This window comes from Helianthus annuus, chromosome 10, assembly GCF_002127325.2.
Source record: "Helianthus annuus cultivar XRQ/B chromosome 10, HanXRQr2.0-SUNRISE, whole genome shotgun sequence".
Classification (NCBI taxonomy): domain Eukaryota; kingdom Viridiplantae; phylum Streptophyta; class Magnoliopsida; order Asterales; family Asteraceae; genus Helianthus; species Helianthus annuus.
In genome coordinates this window covers 138,787,090-138,804,248 of record NC_035442.2, presented here as the reverse complement: position 1 = coordinate 138,804,248, position 17,159 = coordinate 138,787,090, and the positions used below count along the sequence as shown (strand labels likewise).

The 17,159-nt window shown below is 34.4% G+C and overlaps 2 protein-coding genes across 6 annotated transcripts; one reads left to right on the top strand and one right to left on the bottom strand.

Annotated features, from left to right (window-relative positions):
* Nucleotides 1–642: 642 nt before the first annotated feature.
* LOC110882589 (probable polygalacturonase At3g15720) lies at nucleotides 643–12,998 on the top strand. 5 transcript variants are annotated; one of them, XM_035978649.1, is made up of 11 exons: nucleotides 643–962; nucleotides 2,097–2,133; nucleotides 9,178–9,321; nucleotides 9,494–9,634; nucleotides 10,830–11,000; nucleotides 11,100–11,123; nucleotides 11,213–11,420; nucleotides 11,502–11,583; nucleotides 11,677–11,782; nucleotides 12,432–12,548; nucleotides 12,656–12,998. In XM_035978649.1, exons 2-11 carry the CDS (start codon nucleotides 2,110–2,112, stop codon nucleotides 12,914–12,916), a joined length of 1,278 nt encoding a protein of 425 aa, XP_035834542.1. In that variant the 5' UTR covers nucleotides 643–962; nucleotides 2,097–2,109; the 3' UTR covers nucleotides 12,917–12,998. The 5 variants fall into 5 exon arrangements, with proteins under 5 accessions (XP_035834542.1, XP_035834543.1, XP_035834541.1 ...); XM_035978648.1 differs by having other exon boundaries at nucleotides 644–962; nucleotides 2,005–2,133; nucleotides 12,656–12,997; XM_035978650.1 differs by lacking the exon at nucleotides 2,097–2,133.
* A 391-nt stretch (nucleotides 12,999–13,389) lies between these two features.
* Nucleotides 13,390–13,809, bottom strand: LOC110882588. The gene has a single exon (XM_022130573.1). The coding sequence runs from the start codon at nucleotides 13,807–13,809 to the stop codon at nucleotides 13,390–13,392; it is 420 nt and encodes a 139-aa protein (XP_021986265.1).
* Nucleotides 13,810–17,159: the final 3,350 nt, after the last annotated feature.

Sequence of the window (17,159 nt, the reverse complement as noted above, 5' to 3'; positions counted from 1 at the left end):
GATAACTTGAGTTTTACTATTTAATACATGAAGTTTAAACGCATCTACAAACTAATTCATTACCATTGGGTCGGTAGTCCAGTGGCAAGGCAAAACCTTTTAAAATAGTTAAGTATGAAATTTTAGGTTCAAGTCTGACTAGAAGCAAGAAATCGCCGTTCAAAAAAAATTCTAAACAGTATACATCTTTATGCATTGGTGGTACAGGCCAAAGATATTTGTACATGTACACTTAACTCTTTGCTATAAGTCGTATAACAAATAAAAAATTATATTAGTAATAACTGTAGTGAGCATATATAGTTTAGACTACAGACACATAACCGAGAATTGATTGTTTGTTGGTCACATATGATGTAGTAACAGATTCACAGAATGGTTAGTCTTCTTTCATTTTTAAAGGGGTGCTACTAAATACACCCCTCCCCCTTTACTAATTATACCCTCCTCTCATATTTTATTATTTTTTTTTGTCTTTTTGTTGTCTTTTTCTTATTATATTTTATTGTCCTTTTGTGTTTTTGTTATTACTATTATTTACAATCAGTAATAGTAATGTGTTATTATTATTATTATTTATTTTTATATTTTTTTAAACAGCACACATTATTATATTCAAAAGATAATTTAATTTGTTTTCTAGTGCATTGCATATCAAATTTATATTTCGTAAGATAATTTAATTTGTTTTCTAGTGCCTTTCATAACAAAGTGAATTCAAAAGATGCATCATTATATTCTTTTTTATTTCCCTATTTGTTACCTGAGATTCTTATATTGTTCTATCACTATTTTTATTTCATCATATTGTTACCTCTCGTTCTTTAATTCAGAAAGCCATTCAAAGAGCTTTATCATAAATTTATGTATTCATAAATTTACTTGTTAAAAGAGTGATCTACTTATGCTTCATCATATCATTCAGAAAAGCTAAAGAGATGTCTGGGTTTTCAACGAATCAGGTATAGTTTTTAATTCCCATATTTCAAGTTTCAACTTAGTTATATAATCTAGAGTTAATTGCCAAAATCGTCCCTGAGGTTTGGGCACATTTGCAATTTTCGTCCAAAATGACACTTTTGTACCATTTTACCCCCCACGTTTGTAACTTTTTGCCATTTTCATCCAAACCACTAACTTGGTTTATTTTTTCTCTTAAGTTGAATGATATTTGGATGAAACTGCCAAATATAAACCACAGGGACGATTTTGGCAATTTACTCAAACTCTTTTTAATTTCTTTTATTTAATTAATTTTGTCACATATATAATAAAAAAGAATATACATATAATTTTTATATGAAAAAAAATAATAGTTTTGTCACATATTTTTTTATAAATCGTATAAAAAAATAATATACATGTACACTTAACTCTTTGTTATAAGTCGTATAACAAATAAAAAATTATATTAGTAATAACTGTACTGAGCATATATAGTTCAGACTACAGACACATAACCGAGAATTGATTGTTCGTTGGTTACATATGATGTAGTGACAGATTCACAGAATGGTTAGTCTTCATTCATTTTTAAAGGGGTGCTACTAAATACAGCGCCCCCCCCCCCCCACTAATTATACCCTCCTCTCATATTTTATTATTTTTTTATCTTTTTGTTGTCTTTTTCTTATTATATTTTATTGTCCTTTTGTGTTTTTGTTATTACTATTATTTACAATCAGTGATAGTAATGTATTATTATTATTATTGTTATTATTATTATTATTATTATTATTATTATTATTTATTTTTATATTTTTTTGAACAGCACACATTATTATATTAAAAAGATAATTTAATTTGTTTTCTAGTGCATTCCATATCAAATTTATATTTCGTAAGATAATTTAATTTGTTTTTTAGTGCCTTTCATATCAAAGTGAATTCAAAAGATGCATCATTATATTCTTTTTTATTTCTTTGTTTGTTACCTGAGATTCTTATATTGTTCTATCACTATTTTTATTTCATCATATTGTTACCTCTCGTTCTTTAATTCAGAAAGCCATTCAAAGAGCTTTATCATAAATTTATGTATTCATAAATTTACTTGTTAAAAGAGTGATCTACTTCTGCTTCATCATATCATTCAGAAAAGCTAAAGAGATGTCTGGGTTTTCAACGAATCAGGTATAGTTTTTAATTCCCATATTTCAAGTTTCAACTTAGTTATATAATCTAGAGTTAATTGCCAAAATCGTCCCTGAGGTTTGGACACATTTGTCATTTTCGTCCAAACTGACACTTTTGTACCATTTTACCCCCCACGTTTGTAACTTTTTGCCATTTTCATCCAAACCACTAACTTGGTTTATTTTTTCTCTTAAGTTGAATGATATTTGGATGAAACTGCCAAATATAAACCACAGGGACGATTTTGGCAATTTAATCAAACTCTTTTTAATTTCTTTTATTTTATTAATTTTGTCACATATATAATAAAAAAGAATATACATGCAATTTTTATATGAAAAAAATAATATTTGCCACATATTTTTTATAAGTTTTCATCCAACCACTAACTAAGTTCATTTTTTTCTATTAAGGCGAAGGATATTTTAAATTTTACAAATCAATACAGAAATTAATTTCCAATTTCTTTATATAAATCAGTTTTATTAAGAGAAAAAACTGGTATATACTTTTCAATATTTTCGCTCTTAAACTTTTAATAAATATTTATTTTCGCTCTTAAATATTTTGCTTAAATTTAAGAACTATGAAAATGTATGATTTATTTTTCTTCTTTTATTTCAAACTGCATATATTTATTAAAAGTTTAAGAGCAAAAATATTGAAAAGTATATAATTATATAATTCGAAATTTAAGCAGAAAAAAGTTTTTACACTTTTTTAGTTCTTATATATATATTTTTTAGTTTTTTAGTTCTTCAATTATAATAAATTAACTTTAAGTTTTGTATGTCTGTTACAAATTCTTTTGTTTTTTACCTGAATTATGAAAATGTTTGTTAAAATTACCCAATTTGTTTTTTCTAATGAAAAAAATTAGACGTTTCAACTAAATTCACTAAGTTTGATTGTATCATCCCACAACCTTTAGTTACATAATGCTTGAGTTATAACATAAAGCTCACTACAAAGAAAAACCAGCTAGCGTGACAATTTATTACATTTCCTTGACCAAAATACTCAAATAGTGTGGTCACCCATTAATAGAATATGTTACAAGCAAAATAATACATTTACATAAAAATAAACTAAAAACTAAAAATAGATAAGAACTAAAAAAAACTAACTAAAAATGTATGATTTCTTTTTCTTTGGATAAGAACTAAAAAAACTAATAGAAAATGTATGATTTATTTTTCTTCTTATATTTCAAACTACATATATTTATTTATTAAAAGTTTAAGAGCGAAAATATTGAAAAGTATGTACCATTTTTTTCTCTTAATAAAACTTATTTATATAAAGAAATTGGAAATTAATTTCTGTATTAATTTATAAACTTTAAAACATCATTTGCCTTAATAAAAAAAATTAACTTTGTTAGTGGTTGGATGAAAATTTATAAAAAATATGTGACAAAACTATTATTTTTTTTCATATAAAAATTGCATGTATATTCTTTTTTATTATGTATGTGACAAAATTAATTAAATAAAAGAAATTAAAAAGAGTTTGAGTAAATTGCCAAAATCGTCCCTGTGGTTTATATTTGTCAGCTTCATCCAAATATCATTCAATTTAACAGAAAAAATAAACCAAGTTAGTGGTTTGGATGAAAATGGCAAAAAGTTACAAACGTGGGGGCAAAATGGTACAAAAGTGTCATTTTGGACGAAAATGGCAAATGTGCCCAAACCTTAGGGATTATTTTGGCAATTAACTCTATAATCTAGTTAGGTTAAGGGTCTTGTTTTAGTTTAGATGAGTTTGTTTGGAAAATAACTATATTGTATAGTTTAAATGAGTTCGTTTGGCACGAAGGTGCAAGAAAGACTAGTTATAAACAAGTTTAGAGAATTAGTGTGATCAAGGGTGGGCCACCACGCATGATTTGGAATTAGCGCTGTGGTGTTTGCTTTAAAGATCTGGCGACATTACTTGTATGGCACCCGCTGTACGATTTTTACTGGTCACAAGAGTTTACAGCATATATTCGATCAGAAAGAGCTTAATATGAGACAGCGCCGATGGGTGGAGCTGTTAAACAATTACGATTGTGAAATCAAGTACCACCCAGGGAAGGCGAATGTCGTAGCAGACGCCTTGAGTCGGAAAGAAAGGACTAAACCCATTAGGGTTGGGGCTTTGGAAATGATCATTCAGACAGACCTCTCATTGCGCATTCGTGTCGCGCAGAGACAAGCTCTTAAGGAAAAGAATCTTGAAGATGAATATCTCCGTGGGATGGAGAAACAGTTAGTACCCAATGAGGAAGGAACGTTGTGTTGCATGGGAAGAATTTGGATTCCCCTCTTTGGTGGTCTTAGAGAAGTAATTTTCGATGAAGCTCATAAGTCACGGTACTCGATCCATCCAGGATCGGATAAGATATACCAAGATTTAAAGGATTTCTACTGGTGGCCGAGATTAAAAGGTGATGTTGCAACATATGTTGCTAAATGTTTGACTTGTGCCAAGGTAAAGGCCGAATATCAGAAGCCTTCAGGTCTTCTGCAATAACCTGAAATACCCATGTGGAAATGGGAGCAGATTTCAAAGGATTTTATAACGAAGTTACCAAAAACACCCAGAGGTCATGATACGATTTGGGTAATCGTAGACCGTCTGACCAAATCTGCACACTTTTTGGCGATCAAGGAGAAAGATAACACTAGTAAGCTTGCTGAGCTGTACCTCAGAGAGATAGTTGCGCGACATGGAGTGCCTATCTAGATTATTTTGGAGACAGAAGATTTGTATCAAGGATTTGGCAATCCTTCCAAGAAGCCTTTGGTTCTCAATTAAATCTGAGTACTACTTTTCACCCACAGACAGACGGCCAGAGCGAATGAGCGATTCAAACGCTAGAAGATATGTTGCGAGCTTATGTAATGGCTTTGGGTGGCAGTTGGGACACTCACCTACCTTTGGTAGAATTCTCATACAACAACAGCTACCATGCGAGCATACAAGCTGCACCGTTTGAAGCTCTCTATGGACGCAAGTGTCTATCACCGTTATGCTGGACAGACGCGGGTGATAGACAGCTTGTTGGTCCCGAATTGGTTCAAGAGACGACGGACAAGATTATACAGATCCAAGAGCACATCAAGGCGGCTCGTGATCGACAAAAGAGTTATGCGGACCAAAGGAGGAAACCTTTGGAGTTTCAAGTGGGAGATATGGTTTTATTAAAGGTTTCACCCTGGAAGGGTGTAGCACGCTTTGGGAAGCGTAGGAAGTTGAACCCGCGATACATTAGACCGTTCAACCACGTGCAACCACGTGTTATAGTTACAGACAGGGAGTTAGCTCTGATGCGAGAAAGTTTTTCCGAATGCTACCCGATTACTTTGTAGGTGGCACATATCTCAAAGTATATTTAGAAACTGCAAAGAATCTTTCACCACGGAACATGATTGGAATTCCTTCAATGTAATGTGGAATGTGCTCGTTGAATCTCAAACATGGACATCATTCCTCCAAAATTACAAGCAACTTCAGTCAATGTTAATCCATCATCAAGGTATTTATTATTACTATTACCCTATTATTATTGTTGTTGCTAAACCTCCCCTTCAACGAAGCTACTCCCAAAAGCCTCCAAGGCACAGTCCATTTGGGAACTCCCAAGATCATGATTACACTCAAGAGCCTGCAAGGCACAGTTCATTTACGAACTATCAAGAGCAATATTACACTCAAGAACCTGCTAGGCATAGTTCATTTGTGAACTTCCAAGAGCATGATTACACTCAAGAGCCTTGGAGACATAGTTCATTCGGGTATGTAGAGGCTGCTACAGAAAGTTCATTAAGGGACCATAATGATAATGTTGGTTACATCAGTCCAGACGTGAACTATCAAATGCCTAGTGAACCAAGTTCGTTCATAAATCAAGATATTGATGGAAAAAACCATTCAAGGACTATGATGATAATACGGGCTACTACGCTAGTCCATTTGTAAACTACCAAGTTCCTGGTGAACAAAGTCCGTTCATGACCCAAGATACTGACGGACAAGATTTTTTTGCCAACCTTTTAAACACACCGGGATATGATTTCATGGGGTTGAACCAAGATATTATGGGACAAAGTTCTTTCGCCAACGCTACAAGTGCGCCGGGCTATGACTTCATGGGGTTGAACCAAGATCAAGGATCACAAGTGATACACAAATATATTCATCTAATTCCAAAAATCTTCCATGCGTATGTTACACGCATACATAACGTATTAGGTGATGGAAATTGTGGGTTTCGGGCGACAGCTTCTGCTCTCGGGTACGATGAAGATGAATGGTTATTTATCCGGAGATCACTAATGGAAGAGCTACTCGAGTTTAGAAAAAAGTACACTGAGGCTTTCTTAGGCTCATTCGAAGATGTGTTCACGTCCTTGGCTTGGTCAGGATCGGGGGTTGCACCTGGAAAACACTGGATGATTATGCCAGAGACAGGATTCTTGATTGCGAATAAGTTTAATGTGATCGTTCATTTTTTATCTCAAGAAAAAAGAAACAGTTCTACTTGTTTTTCACTTTAGAGAGGCCCTCACGAGTTCCCAGAAAAAAAAATAATTACAATTCCACACGTGAATGGTAACCATTTTATAATGGTAGAATTGCAAGGAGAGTATCCAATTGCCAGCACAAACAACCTATGGAAATTACTGAGAGAAAATGATGCAGCTGGCTGGGAGAATATATTTGAATCACGTCAAAATATTTATAATTCTTGGATAGCACAACCTGCTACATTTTCTGTTATAGATTAAAGATCGGTATGTAAATTATTAAATGATATTAATTTTGTAAAAAAGTACTTATTTTTATATAGCTTTTCTTATAACTATAAGTATAATTTAATAAATTATAACAACTAAAGAGTAATAATAAATAATATATTATTATTACTACTATTACTACTACTACTGCTACTGCTGCTGCTACTGCCGCTGCAGCGGCCGTCGCCACTGCCGCCGCCGCCGCTGCTCCACTGCCACTGCCACTGCCACTGCTACTGCCACTGCCACTGGATAAATAGGAAAAAGAAAAAAAAAACTTGCCACGTGGCAAGCTTTGAATGGAGAAAGTATTATTTATTAAATGGAAAAAAAAAAGCTTAGCACTTGGAAAGCTTTGAGTGGTGAGGTTACTATTCACAAGCTTGCATTTTTAATATATAGGAAATTTGATAAATTATAACAACTAAAGAGTAATAATAAATAATATATCATTACTACCACTACCACTACCACTACTAATTTTAATATATAAGAGAATGTACCGAGGCCGAACAGGACCGCACCTTTATTTTGATAAAAGATGGATAAATAGGAAAAAGAAAAAAAAACTTGCCACGTGGCAAGCTTTGAATGAAGAAAGTATTATTCATTAAATAAATGGAAAAAAAAGCTTAGCACTTGAAAAGCTTTGAGACGTGAGGTTACTATTCACAAGCTTGCATTTTTAATATATAGGATAATAATAATAATAATAATAATAATAATAATAATAAAAATAATAATAAATAAATAAATAAATAAAAAGTGCATGCTTCTTTTACTATTTAGTTATAATAATAACTAATAAACAAAAAATAAATAAGTAATAATTAAAAAGAAGACAACTAAAAGACAAAAAACATTAAAAACAAAATAGAACTTATTGATGGATGTGATGTTTTTGTAGGCCAAGCACCAAGTATATTAGCTAACAAAATCAAATACATCCTCGGAAGTTGATCAAGCTTGGCATAATGATGAATGTGTGATTGCCAAAAAGTGTTCTCGATGCTCAGTGTGTATGTGTGTACATATATGTGTATATTCGTATATATGACTTGATCAACCCCATTGAAAATAAAGATAACAATAAAGTGCGAAAATCATGCTAGACCCACGTCAGACTCAGTCCACCACTTAGTGTACCTGCGTATAAACATAAGAAAATCTCCCCATAACCGTTGTGGAATAAGCACGTGCAGCTTTGTAACTTCTTCTTAGCTAGATTCCAGCTTAGACTCAGTCCACCACTTAGTGTACCTGCGTATAAACATAAGAAAATATCGAAAACAATCATTAGTAACCATAGTAAACATTAAGGATCCTTGATCCTCTGAGGCCTCGTATTACACATTAAGGATAATTTATCCAAAATATATCTTAGGATATGGGATCCATGATAAATAAAACTCAGGCCTTCACAATTGCCCCTAATATGGCGAATGTGATAGTTGATCACAGCGGTCATATTGCCTTTAATTTCAAACTAGCCATTATAAGCTAGCGATGGGACTTGGCAGAGTATAACCATCATTGTGATAATTAGGGACTAGATAACTCCCTTTTCCTTTAAAGATCAAGAGATCTGGTGTATATCTTCACTTTCACGATTATTGTTCAGGTATCCTTCTCTCCCTTTCTTCTTTATTTTCTACTCTGTTTTCCGTTTCTTCTCCGAATCCATGGCGAAAATGGGTACGCGATCCTCTCCCGGAGTAAGCCCCGATAAGGATGATGAAGTCAAGTCCCAAAACTTGCGGATGAATCCTTCATCAGAAATTTGCCAGTTTACCAACCCAGAAGTCCATTGGGTCGGTGGTCTAGTGGCAAGGTAAAACCTTTTAAAACAACTAAATATGAAATCTTAGGTTCCAGTCTCAATAGAAGCAAGAAATTCACTTTTCAAAAAAAAAATCTAAACAGTATACATCTTTCTGCATTGGTCGTATAACAAATAAAAAATAATAATAACAGTAATGAACATATATAGTTCAGACTATAGACACATAACCGAGAATTGATTGTTTGTTGGTTACATATGATGTATTGACAGATTGACAGAATGGTTAGTCTTCTTTCATTTTCAAAGCCCCTTTCTTGATTCTTGAACTAATATATACTAAACAGGGACTATTTTGTCTTTTTGGACTTGGACAATTTACTCAGAAAAATATTTGTCTGTAATACTCACAAGATTAAGATTCATATGGGGCTTTGCTTATACTTAACTTACGCATCATTCACATTCATGCAGATTCACTTTATCACATTACTTTTGGTCTTGCTAACATCTTCTGCTTTAAGTTCTACTACTTCAAGAATTAGTCTTGTATCAACCACTATTTTTGATGTGGTCCAATATGGGGCTAAAGGAGATGGGATAATCGACGACTCACCGGTACTCAAAACTATATATTGCTGTTTCATTGTATGTGGTTCTTGTACCTGAGTACATGTCTATGATATGTACGTAATGTAGATTTTGTTCTTGAAAACACATATAATTGTTTTTTGGCCAAAATTGTTTATCTGGGAAGTATTAATATGAATTATATTAAGTAAATTTACAGGCTTTTATAGCAGCATGGAAGGCAGCATGCCAGTCGACACCAAATACTACGAGTATATTAAATATACCAGTAGGAAGGACGTATTTGTTGAAGCCAATTGCTTTCAGTGGTCCATGCAAGCCCTCCAAAATTTTCGTCCAGGTATATATATCACGTAGGGGCTAGCCCACTTGATAGAGGCTTATGTCTTTTAGAGGTGAGATCCCAGGTTTTATTAGAGTAATAAAGTAAGAAGAAGAATTGTAATTCAAAATATACATATTATGTAGAGTTGACAAGATGGCTGTTAGTTGAGGAGTGTTTTTTTGTCTATTATTGTAACATTTAAAAAATATTTAATGTGATATAATCTTTTATAAAAATTCAGAAGGTTGTGCACATGAAAAAGTGAACATTATCAGAGTAGTCAAGTTGATTAAGTTTTTTCTTTATCAAAGTAGTCACTTGAATTTCAGCCATTAATGGATATTCATGATTCCAACCAATCACCTTCCGCCAAATAAATTTTGCCAATTGTGGGGGCTAAGATATAGCCCCGGGTTTTGGCCGTCAGCTCAAGCTTAGCCTACGCTTTTCGCAGCTTAGCCCCTGCTTTTGGAGCCGGCAAAAGTTCAATGACTGTTTTGGTAAAAAAAAAAAAAAAAAAAAAAAAAAAAAAAAAAAAGAAAAACAATCTTGGTGAACTTGACTAGTTTGGTTATTTTACCCATTAAATAGACTTTAATTAAAGAAATCAACTCATTTGGTAGTTGACTAATTTGACATTATCACAATAAAACACAACTAAATCGACTCATTTACACTAACCCGGTCAGCTCTAATATCCATTAATGGCACTAGTCAAGTGTCATGCGTTTGAATATGTTTAATTAGAAATAGCGTTGCTATGAGTGAAATTATATTAAGTATGTTTGTTTGTAAGAACATATTTCTTGAATAAATCCAGAAGTAGAATACAAGATTCAATATTTAGGACATCCATCAACTGAAATATTTTCTGTAGCAAGGGTGTTCTTTTCCAATAAAGTATTCAAAAAGAACTAGAAAAGGAGGATCATGTGAGCATATTCAACAACAAGACACATTATAATCACATGAAAGATATAGATCATCTTTTGTACTTCATCTAGGGTTATATTTTTTAAGGTGTTGGGTAAACGTACCTTATAACCCTTTCGGGTAAATTTAACTCACTGAGATAATTTTTTTGTCATCTACTTTGGAAAAAAAAAAACGAGGAATATTAATTATCTGATAACTTAAAGAGGGTACGAACATGTAAAAATTGAAGAACATACGTTTAGCACAACCCACTCTAAAACTATCAAGAAAACAGGTGGCTGGAAACATTGTTGGTTCGAACAACAAAACCGATTGGATGAGTAATCATGGTGATTCTTGGCTCTTGTTTTCAATGGTGAGTGGTCTTACAGTAAGTGGAAATGGCCAGATAGATGGGCAAGGTCCTATTTGGTGGGAAAATGCCTGCATTGGTACTCCTTCACCAGTAAGTTATCATCTTCATCCTTCATAATTTATAAGTTTTCTTATTTCTTTAATCATATAAAATGAATACTTACATATAAATTAATGCATTAAATTTCAGGGTAGAACTTGTCATGCACCAGTGGTAAGTAATCAATTACCAATATACATCTTTATGCAATGTAAACTCGGTGTAAATCAGTTTTTTTCTTATCAGTTTAATTCTATAAACAGGCATTACAATTTAAAAGATGCATCGGCTTGCGACTCAGTGGTTTAACTCATGTAAACAGCCCGCGAGTCCATATCACAATAACTACTTGCAACGATGTCATTGTATCTAATTTACATATAATCGCCCCTGAAACAAGCCCGAATACTGATGGCATTGACATTTCAGGCTCCGTCAATGTCAACATACGTGACTCCATTATTGCAACAGGTATGTTCTAAGTTCTGTTTTCTTATTTTCACATGTTTGATTTTTAAACCAATTTTCCATCATCTTATATAATAAAAAAAGGGGACGACTGTATTGCTATTGGTGGAGGTTCATCTTATATAAAAATCAGTGGTATCATGTGTGGGCCAGGCCATGGAATCAGGTATATCTTTCACATGTTACATAACTTTATTACAAGGAAAACAAGATATTAGAGAATAATTATTAAGATATGTAACTTATATATATTGTGTAGCATTGGATCCTTGGGACATGGTGGAACAGATGTGGTGGAAAATGTAGATGTGCACAACTGTACCATGATAAAAACCCTAACTGGAGTAAGGATTAAAACTTATCAGGTAAGTTAAGTATTTATAATGGTGTGGTGTGAAGTAAACTCAATAAAAACAATTGGTTTATTATTTTTCGTATTAGATTAGGATTGTTCAAGTGTTTAGTATACATATAGGTCCATGTAATCACTTTATTTTGTCGAGTTTTGCTAATAAGAAATTAAGAATGTCAGACCGGGTGTTCGTATTGTTCTTGATCTAATTGTTTCCAACAAGGTTAACTCAACAAAACTAACTTTTTCTCTTTATTTTGAGGATAAATTTACCCACAGATCCGTCGGTGTTCATTGACGGATCTGTTACACTTAAGTCAAATTCCAAAAAAAATATATAAAAAAAGGTAATCCTTTGTTGACTGTCGTGGTCAATATCCAAAAAAGGAGAATCCTATAAAGGTGCTCGCGCTACACGAAAGAAATATAAAAAATATCTAAAGAATAAATTTTGATTCTATGAAGGTAGGACCCGTCAATAGTAATCTGGCGGCAAAGTCTTTATACACTCCCCTTTCCCCTACGGAGCTGGACCAATAGATTACCGACGTGTCCTTCCTTAACCACAGACCAGTGACATATATGTCTGTGTTCTAAAGGTCCTCTAGTTTGTAGTGTTTTTCATAATTCTTAAACAACTAAAAGTCGGTTTATATTGGCAGGGAGGAACTGGATATGCAAACAAGATCTCATTTACAGGCATCAAGTTTGATGCAGTTAATAACCCTATCATTATCGACCAATACTATTGTCCCAGTCACAAAGGTTGCCTAACCTCTGTAAGCATACCAAATTATGCATCACACATAAACCCGACCATTTTTCCCATGAAAAACCGATATCTAAATTGTTTATCTTTTTTAATGTTTGGGATTATTGAGTAAAGACATCAGCTGTGAACTTGAGTGACATAACATACAGAGGAATCTCCGGAACATCAAATACGGATAACGTAATAAATCTAAGCTGCAGTAAAACTGTTGCATGCACAAATATTGTGGTGGATAGTGTGCATATCAAGTCAGCAATTCCAGGAAGAAAGGTTTATGGCAGCTGTATTAATGCTTGTGGAAGAGCTACCCATGTTCAGCCTTATTTAGATTGTCTAAAACCTTCAACTGACCTTTGTAATGGGCCTCTGAGCTAGTTCCTGATTATTTATACCTAGGCCTATAGTTGTTTCTTTAAAAATCGGTCTTATGTTTTATATTTATGCTTAATTTAAAGGACCGTAATAAAATATGAGCTACTTCATATATAGTTACATTCATCCATATTTTTGCTCACTTACAATTCCTTGCTACTTTTTGTGTTGCTTTGAACGTTTTTTGTTTGTCATATTGTGGATATGTAAATGATTTGACGAATATAGAATATTCAGGCAGTGAGATAATACACTTGCTTGTATTCTGTTGGATTTTAATCTTGACATTTGGTTATTATTATTTGGTTTTATTAGTTAGTAGTTTAATTTAATTAGTCATTAAATAAATGGTAGAAAAAGTATTAGGTGTTGACCGAGAATAGTTTTTTTTTTTTTTTTTAAAATTGCACTTCATTAAATACACAAAACGCGGATTATCTCCAAGCTAGAGATAAACCGCCACAAACGACATTACATCACGACCAACTACTACTACACCACCCTTTCCAATCGATTACATTACCTTTAGCCCTACATCTATACCAAAGAAATCCCATTGACTTAACGTCGGCCACAATCCTAACCACATTCAAGTCGCCGTTTGAAAAAACCTTCTTGTTTCTCGCATTCCAAATACGCCAGCACGCCAGAATAAGAATACCGTATACTATCTCCTTTTTTTTGGTCGACCCATCCATATAATCGATCACTTGCATCACATCCTTCAACGAAAAGTCGAACATAGGAGGAATATTCAACCAAGCCACTATACCGCACCACACGCCATGAGCTAATCGACAAGCTGTAAATATATGATCACCATTCTCGATCACTTCACCGCAATGAACACATAAACCATCTCCAACAATCAAGTTCCTTCGGCTTAAAGCTTCCATAGTCGGAATTCGGTCCAATGTTGCCCTCCACATAAAGATATTACATTTATTTGGGAGCCATCTACACCATCTAAATCGATAGCTATCATCCATCTATGCCTTTCCAATCATCCACAATCTAGCTTCCTTCACCGAATACCCAATATTAGACCTTAAATTCCAAGACCATTGATCCTTCCTATCGTTCAAACGAGTACCCGAAATCATTCTATAACAATCAAGTAATTCGGCCACCTCAATTGTCGATGTCGGATAGTTTCTCCAATCCCATTGCATCAAACCCACATCCTGATTACTCCCAACCCTATCCGCGACAGTACACCATTTATTATTTTCCAACCGAAACAAGTTTGGAAACAAAGCTTTTAACGGCTCACAAGCAATCCACGGGTCGACCCAAAACTTTATCTTCCTACCATCACCAACATTACCCTGAATCATACTGACAAACTTAACCTCCCTTACTTTTAGCCGATAACCAGTTTTAACAATTTTACTCCATGGGCCCGTAATCTTCTTGTCCCAAGGAAATTCATCCCACCTTCTACCCGAAACATGTATCGCATCAATGACCTTTTTCCATTGAGCCCCATCTTCCGTTTAATATCTCCATGACCATTTCAGGAGCAACGCATTATTAGTTTCTACAAGCGTATTGAAACCCAACCCGCCTTCGTTCTTTGCCTTAGTAACGTTCTCCCAAGCGACCCAACGCACCTTACCCTTCTCATCATTTCCACCCCATAGGAATCGTCTAATAATACCTTCGAGCTTGTTCACTACCGAAATCAGGGCCTTATATAACGAAAAATAGTAAGTTGGAAGACTTTCTAACACAGATTTAATAAGCACGACCCTTCCCCCCATAGATAAAACTCGAGCCTTCCAACTAGACAATCTATTTTTGAAAACTTGGATAACCGGATCCCAACCATTTATCCGGCTCATATTATGACCCACCTGAATACCCAAGTATTTAAACGGAATATCTCCCGACCGGCATCCCAATCGCTCAGCTTCAATCTGCACAACATTTGCATCCATGCCAATACCAAATAAAGTAGACTTATTAATGTTAATCCGAAGGCCCGAACATAGATGAAAGATCCGCAGAATTCTCCTTAAAGCCTTAAAATTAATGCGACCAATCCCCCATAATAATAGCATCATCAGCATACAAGAGATGAGACATACTCGGGCCCTCGTTTGGAAGTCTCACCCCGTCAAAAGCACCAATACCACACGCTTTATGAATAATACTAGAAAACGCTTCCATAACAATTATAAATAAGAAAGGAGAAATAGGATCCCCTTGCCGAAGACCTTTACTACAACCGAACTCAAAAGTTGTAGAGCCATTAACCAATACCGATGATTGAGCCGAAGATAAAACACCGTAGATCCAATTGCACCAAACTTGAGGAAAGTTCATTTGTCTCATAATAGATAATAAAAAATCCCAACGAACATTGTCGTAGGCTTTTTCGAAATCAATTTTAAATAAAAATAATTCTTTCCTCATTCGTTTTGCCAAAGAAATAATCTCACTAACAATCAACGGGCCATCAAGAATGTACCTCCCCGAAATGAAAGTCGATTGAGTCTCATAAGATATAGAATCCATCACCTTCTTCAATCTATTAGCCAAAACTTTAAAGATAACCTTGCTCACCACCCCAATGAGAGTAATTGGACGATACTCACCAAGGCCTATAGGATCACTAACTTTCTGAATCAAAGTAATGAACGACGATCCAACACCTTTATTAACAATACCCGTCTCCGCAAAATTTTGGAAGATCTTCATGAAATCGGCTTCAAAAAACGACCAAAATTTCTTAATAAATTTAAAACTAAAGCCATCCGGACCGGGTGCTTTTTCGCTACCACACTCAAACACCGCTTGCTTGATTTCCTTTTCCGAAAAAGGGGCCACTAGTTCGAAACCATCCTCATCCGAAACATGTTTTAAATCCGAACACACCAAAGAAGGCCGATACCTCATATCTTCCACAAACCTATTCTTAAAAAATTGATAAACCTCTTTTTTAACTAAAGATGGTTTAGAAATCCATTCACCATTCACCAACAGACCCGGAATAGAATTCAAGACTCTACGTTTATTAAGCATACCGTGAAAGAAACTCGTGTTTTCATCGCCTTCTTTAGCCCATCGCACCCTCGCTTTTTGACGAAGATCCTTGCTCTTAAATTCTTCTAACTCCCGTAATTGCTTTTTATTCTCCTCATAGACCCATTGCTCGGCTTCTGTGAAATCCCTTTGTTCGATAATATCATCAAGATCATACAACTCTTGCACTATATTATGTTCCTCTTCCACTTCAGTAGCCAAATTGTTTTTCCTCCATTCCATAATATGCCTCCTCAACCACTATAACTTATTCGAAAAATAAGAATCAGGGGCACCTCCACCTTGAAAATTATTGGCTGCTTCTTTTACTACTTCATCAAATCCATCACGTAACATCCAAGAACTGAAAAAACGAAACGGCTTGGCTCCAAAATTCCTATACTCAACTTTTAGAACCAACGGACTATGGTCCGAAGTGGGGTTAGTTTTAAGAATAGGTCTTTTGTACTTTCAGTGTGGTGTCATGTAGGCTATATATAGCCAGTCTTTTTCATGAACGAAGTGTGGTTTTTGGTAGTATCCATTTTAATTTCTTTGTTTGCAAAATCACAAATCAAAATCCAAAGTTCTCATTCTAAAGCTTCTGTACGTGAGTTTGAGTGAGTGTTAAGAGGGCAGTAAACCAACATATTCTACTTCTTGAACTTAAAACAAAGAGTCGGGTGCTACTCCGTTTAAACGAGTTTCTCTTATGTTGGACACGAACTTTCAGCTTTATCTGTTAATATTCGAGTTGCAGTTGCTACGATTGATATGATAAATATATCTTCTGATCGCATTCGAAGATAATGATGATGATGATGATGATGATGATGATGGTGGTGGTGGTGATGATGGTGATGATGATGGTGATGGTGAAGATAATGATGATGTATTTTTGCTCGGCCTTTGGCAGAGAATTAACTAAAGACGGACGCACCACCATTTGTCCATGAATCATCATCATCGCACCTCCATTTGTCGCCTTTGTCGTGTTTTAACCACTGCAATGCCACCGCCGGACTAGATCCTATTGCCGCCATTAGTCCCATCTTAGGAAAAGTTCATTGTCATTGCCACCTAACTCATTTCAAATTAAATGCAACCAACTGCTCCTCGTCATCAGATTAATCCAATCTCTAATCCATCGATAAGATAGTTACCGGATAATGCTCTCGTCCTTGCTATTTTTGCTTCCTGTTGCTTATATATGTAATGA

Bases quoted from the DNA above. Each gene is read 5' to 3' on its own strand.
- LOC110882589 (XM_035978647.1), top strand. From the start codon at position 9,130: ATGGGGCTTTGCTTATACTTAACTTACGCATCATTCACATTCATGCAG. The intron at 9,635-10,829 runs GTATATATATCA...TCAAGAAAACAG, and splicing joins CCTCCAAAATTTTCGTCCAG to GTGGCTGGAAACATTGTTGG. The intron at 12,549-12,655 runs GTAAGCATACCA...TATTGAGTAAAG, and splicing joins ACAAAGGTTGCCTAACCTCT to ACATCAGCTGTGAACTTGAG.
- LOC110882588 (XM_022130573.1), bottom strand. From the start codon at position 13,809: ATGGAAGCTTTAAGCCGAAGGAACTTGATTGTTGGAGATGGTTTATGT.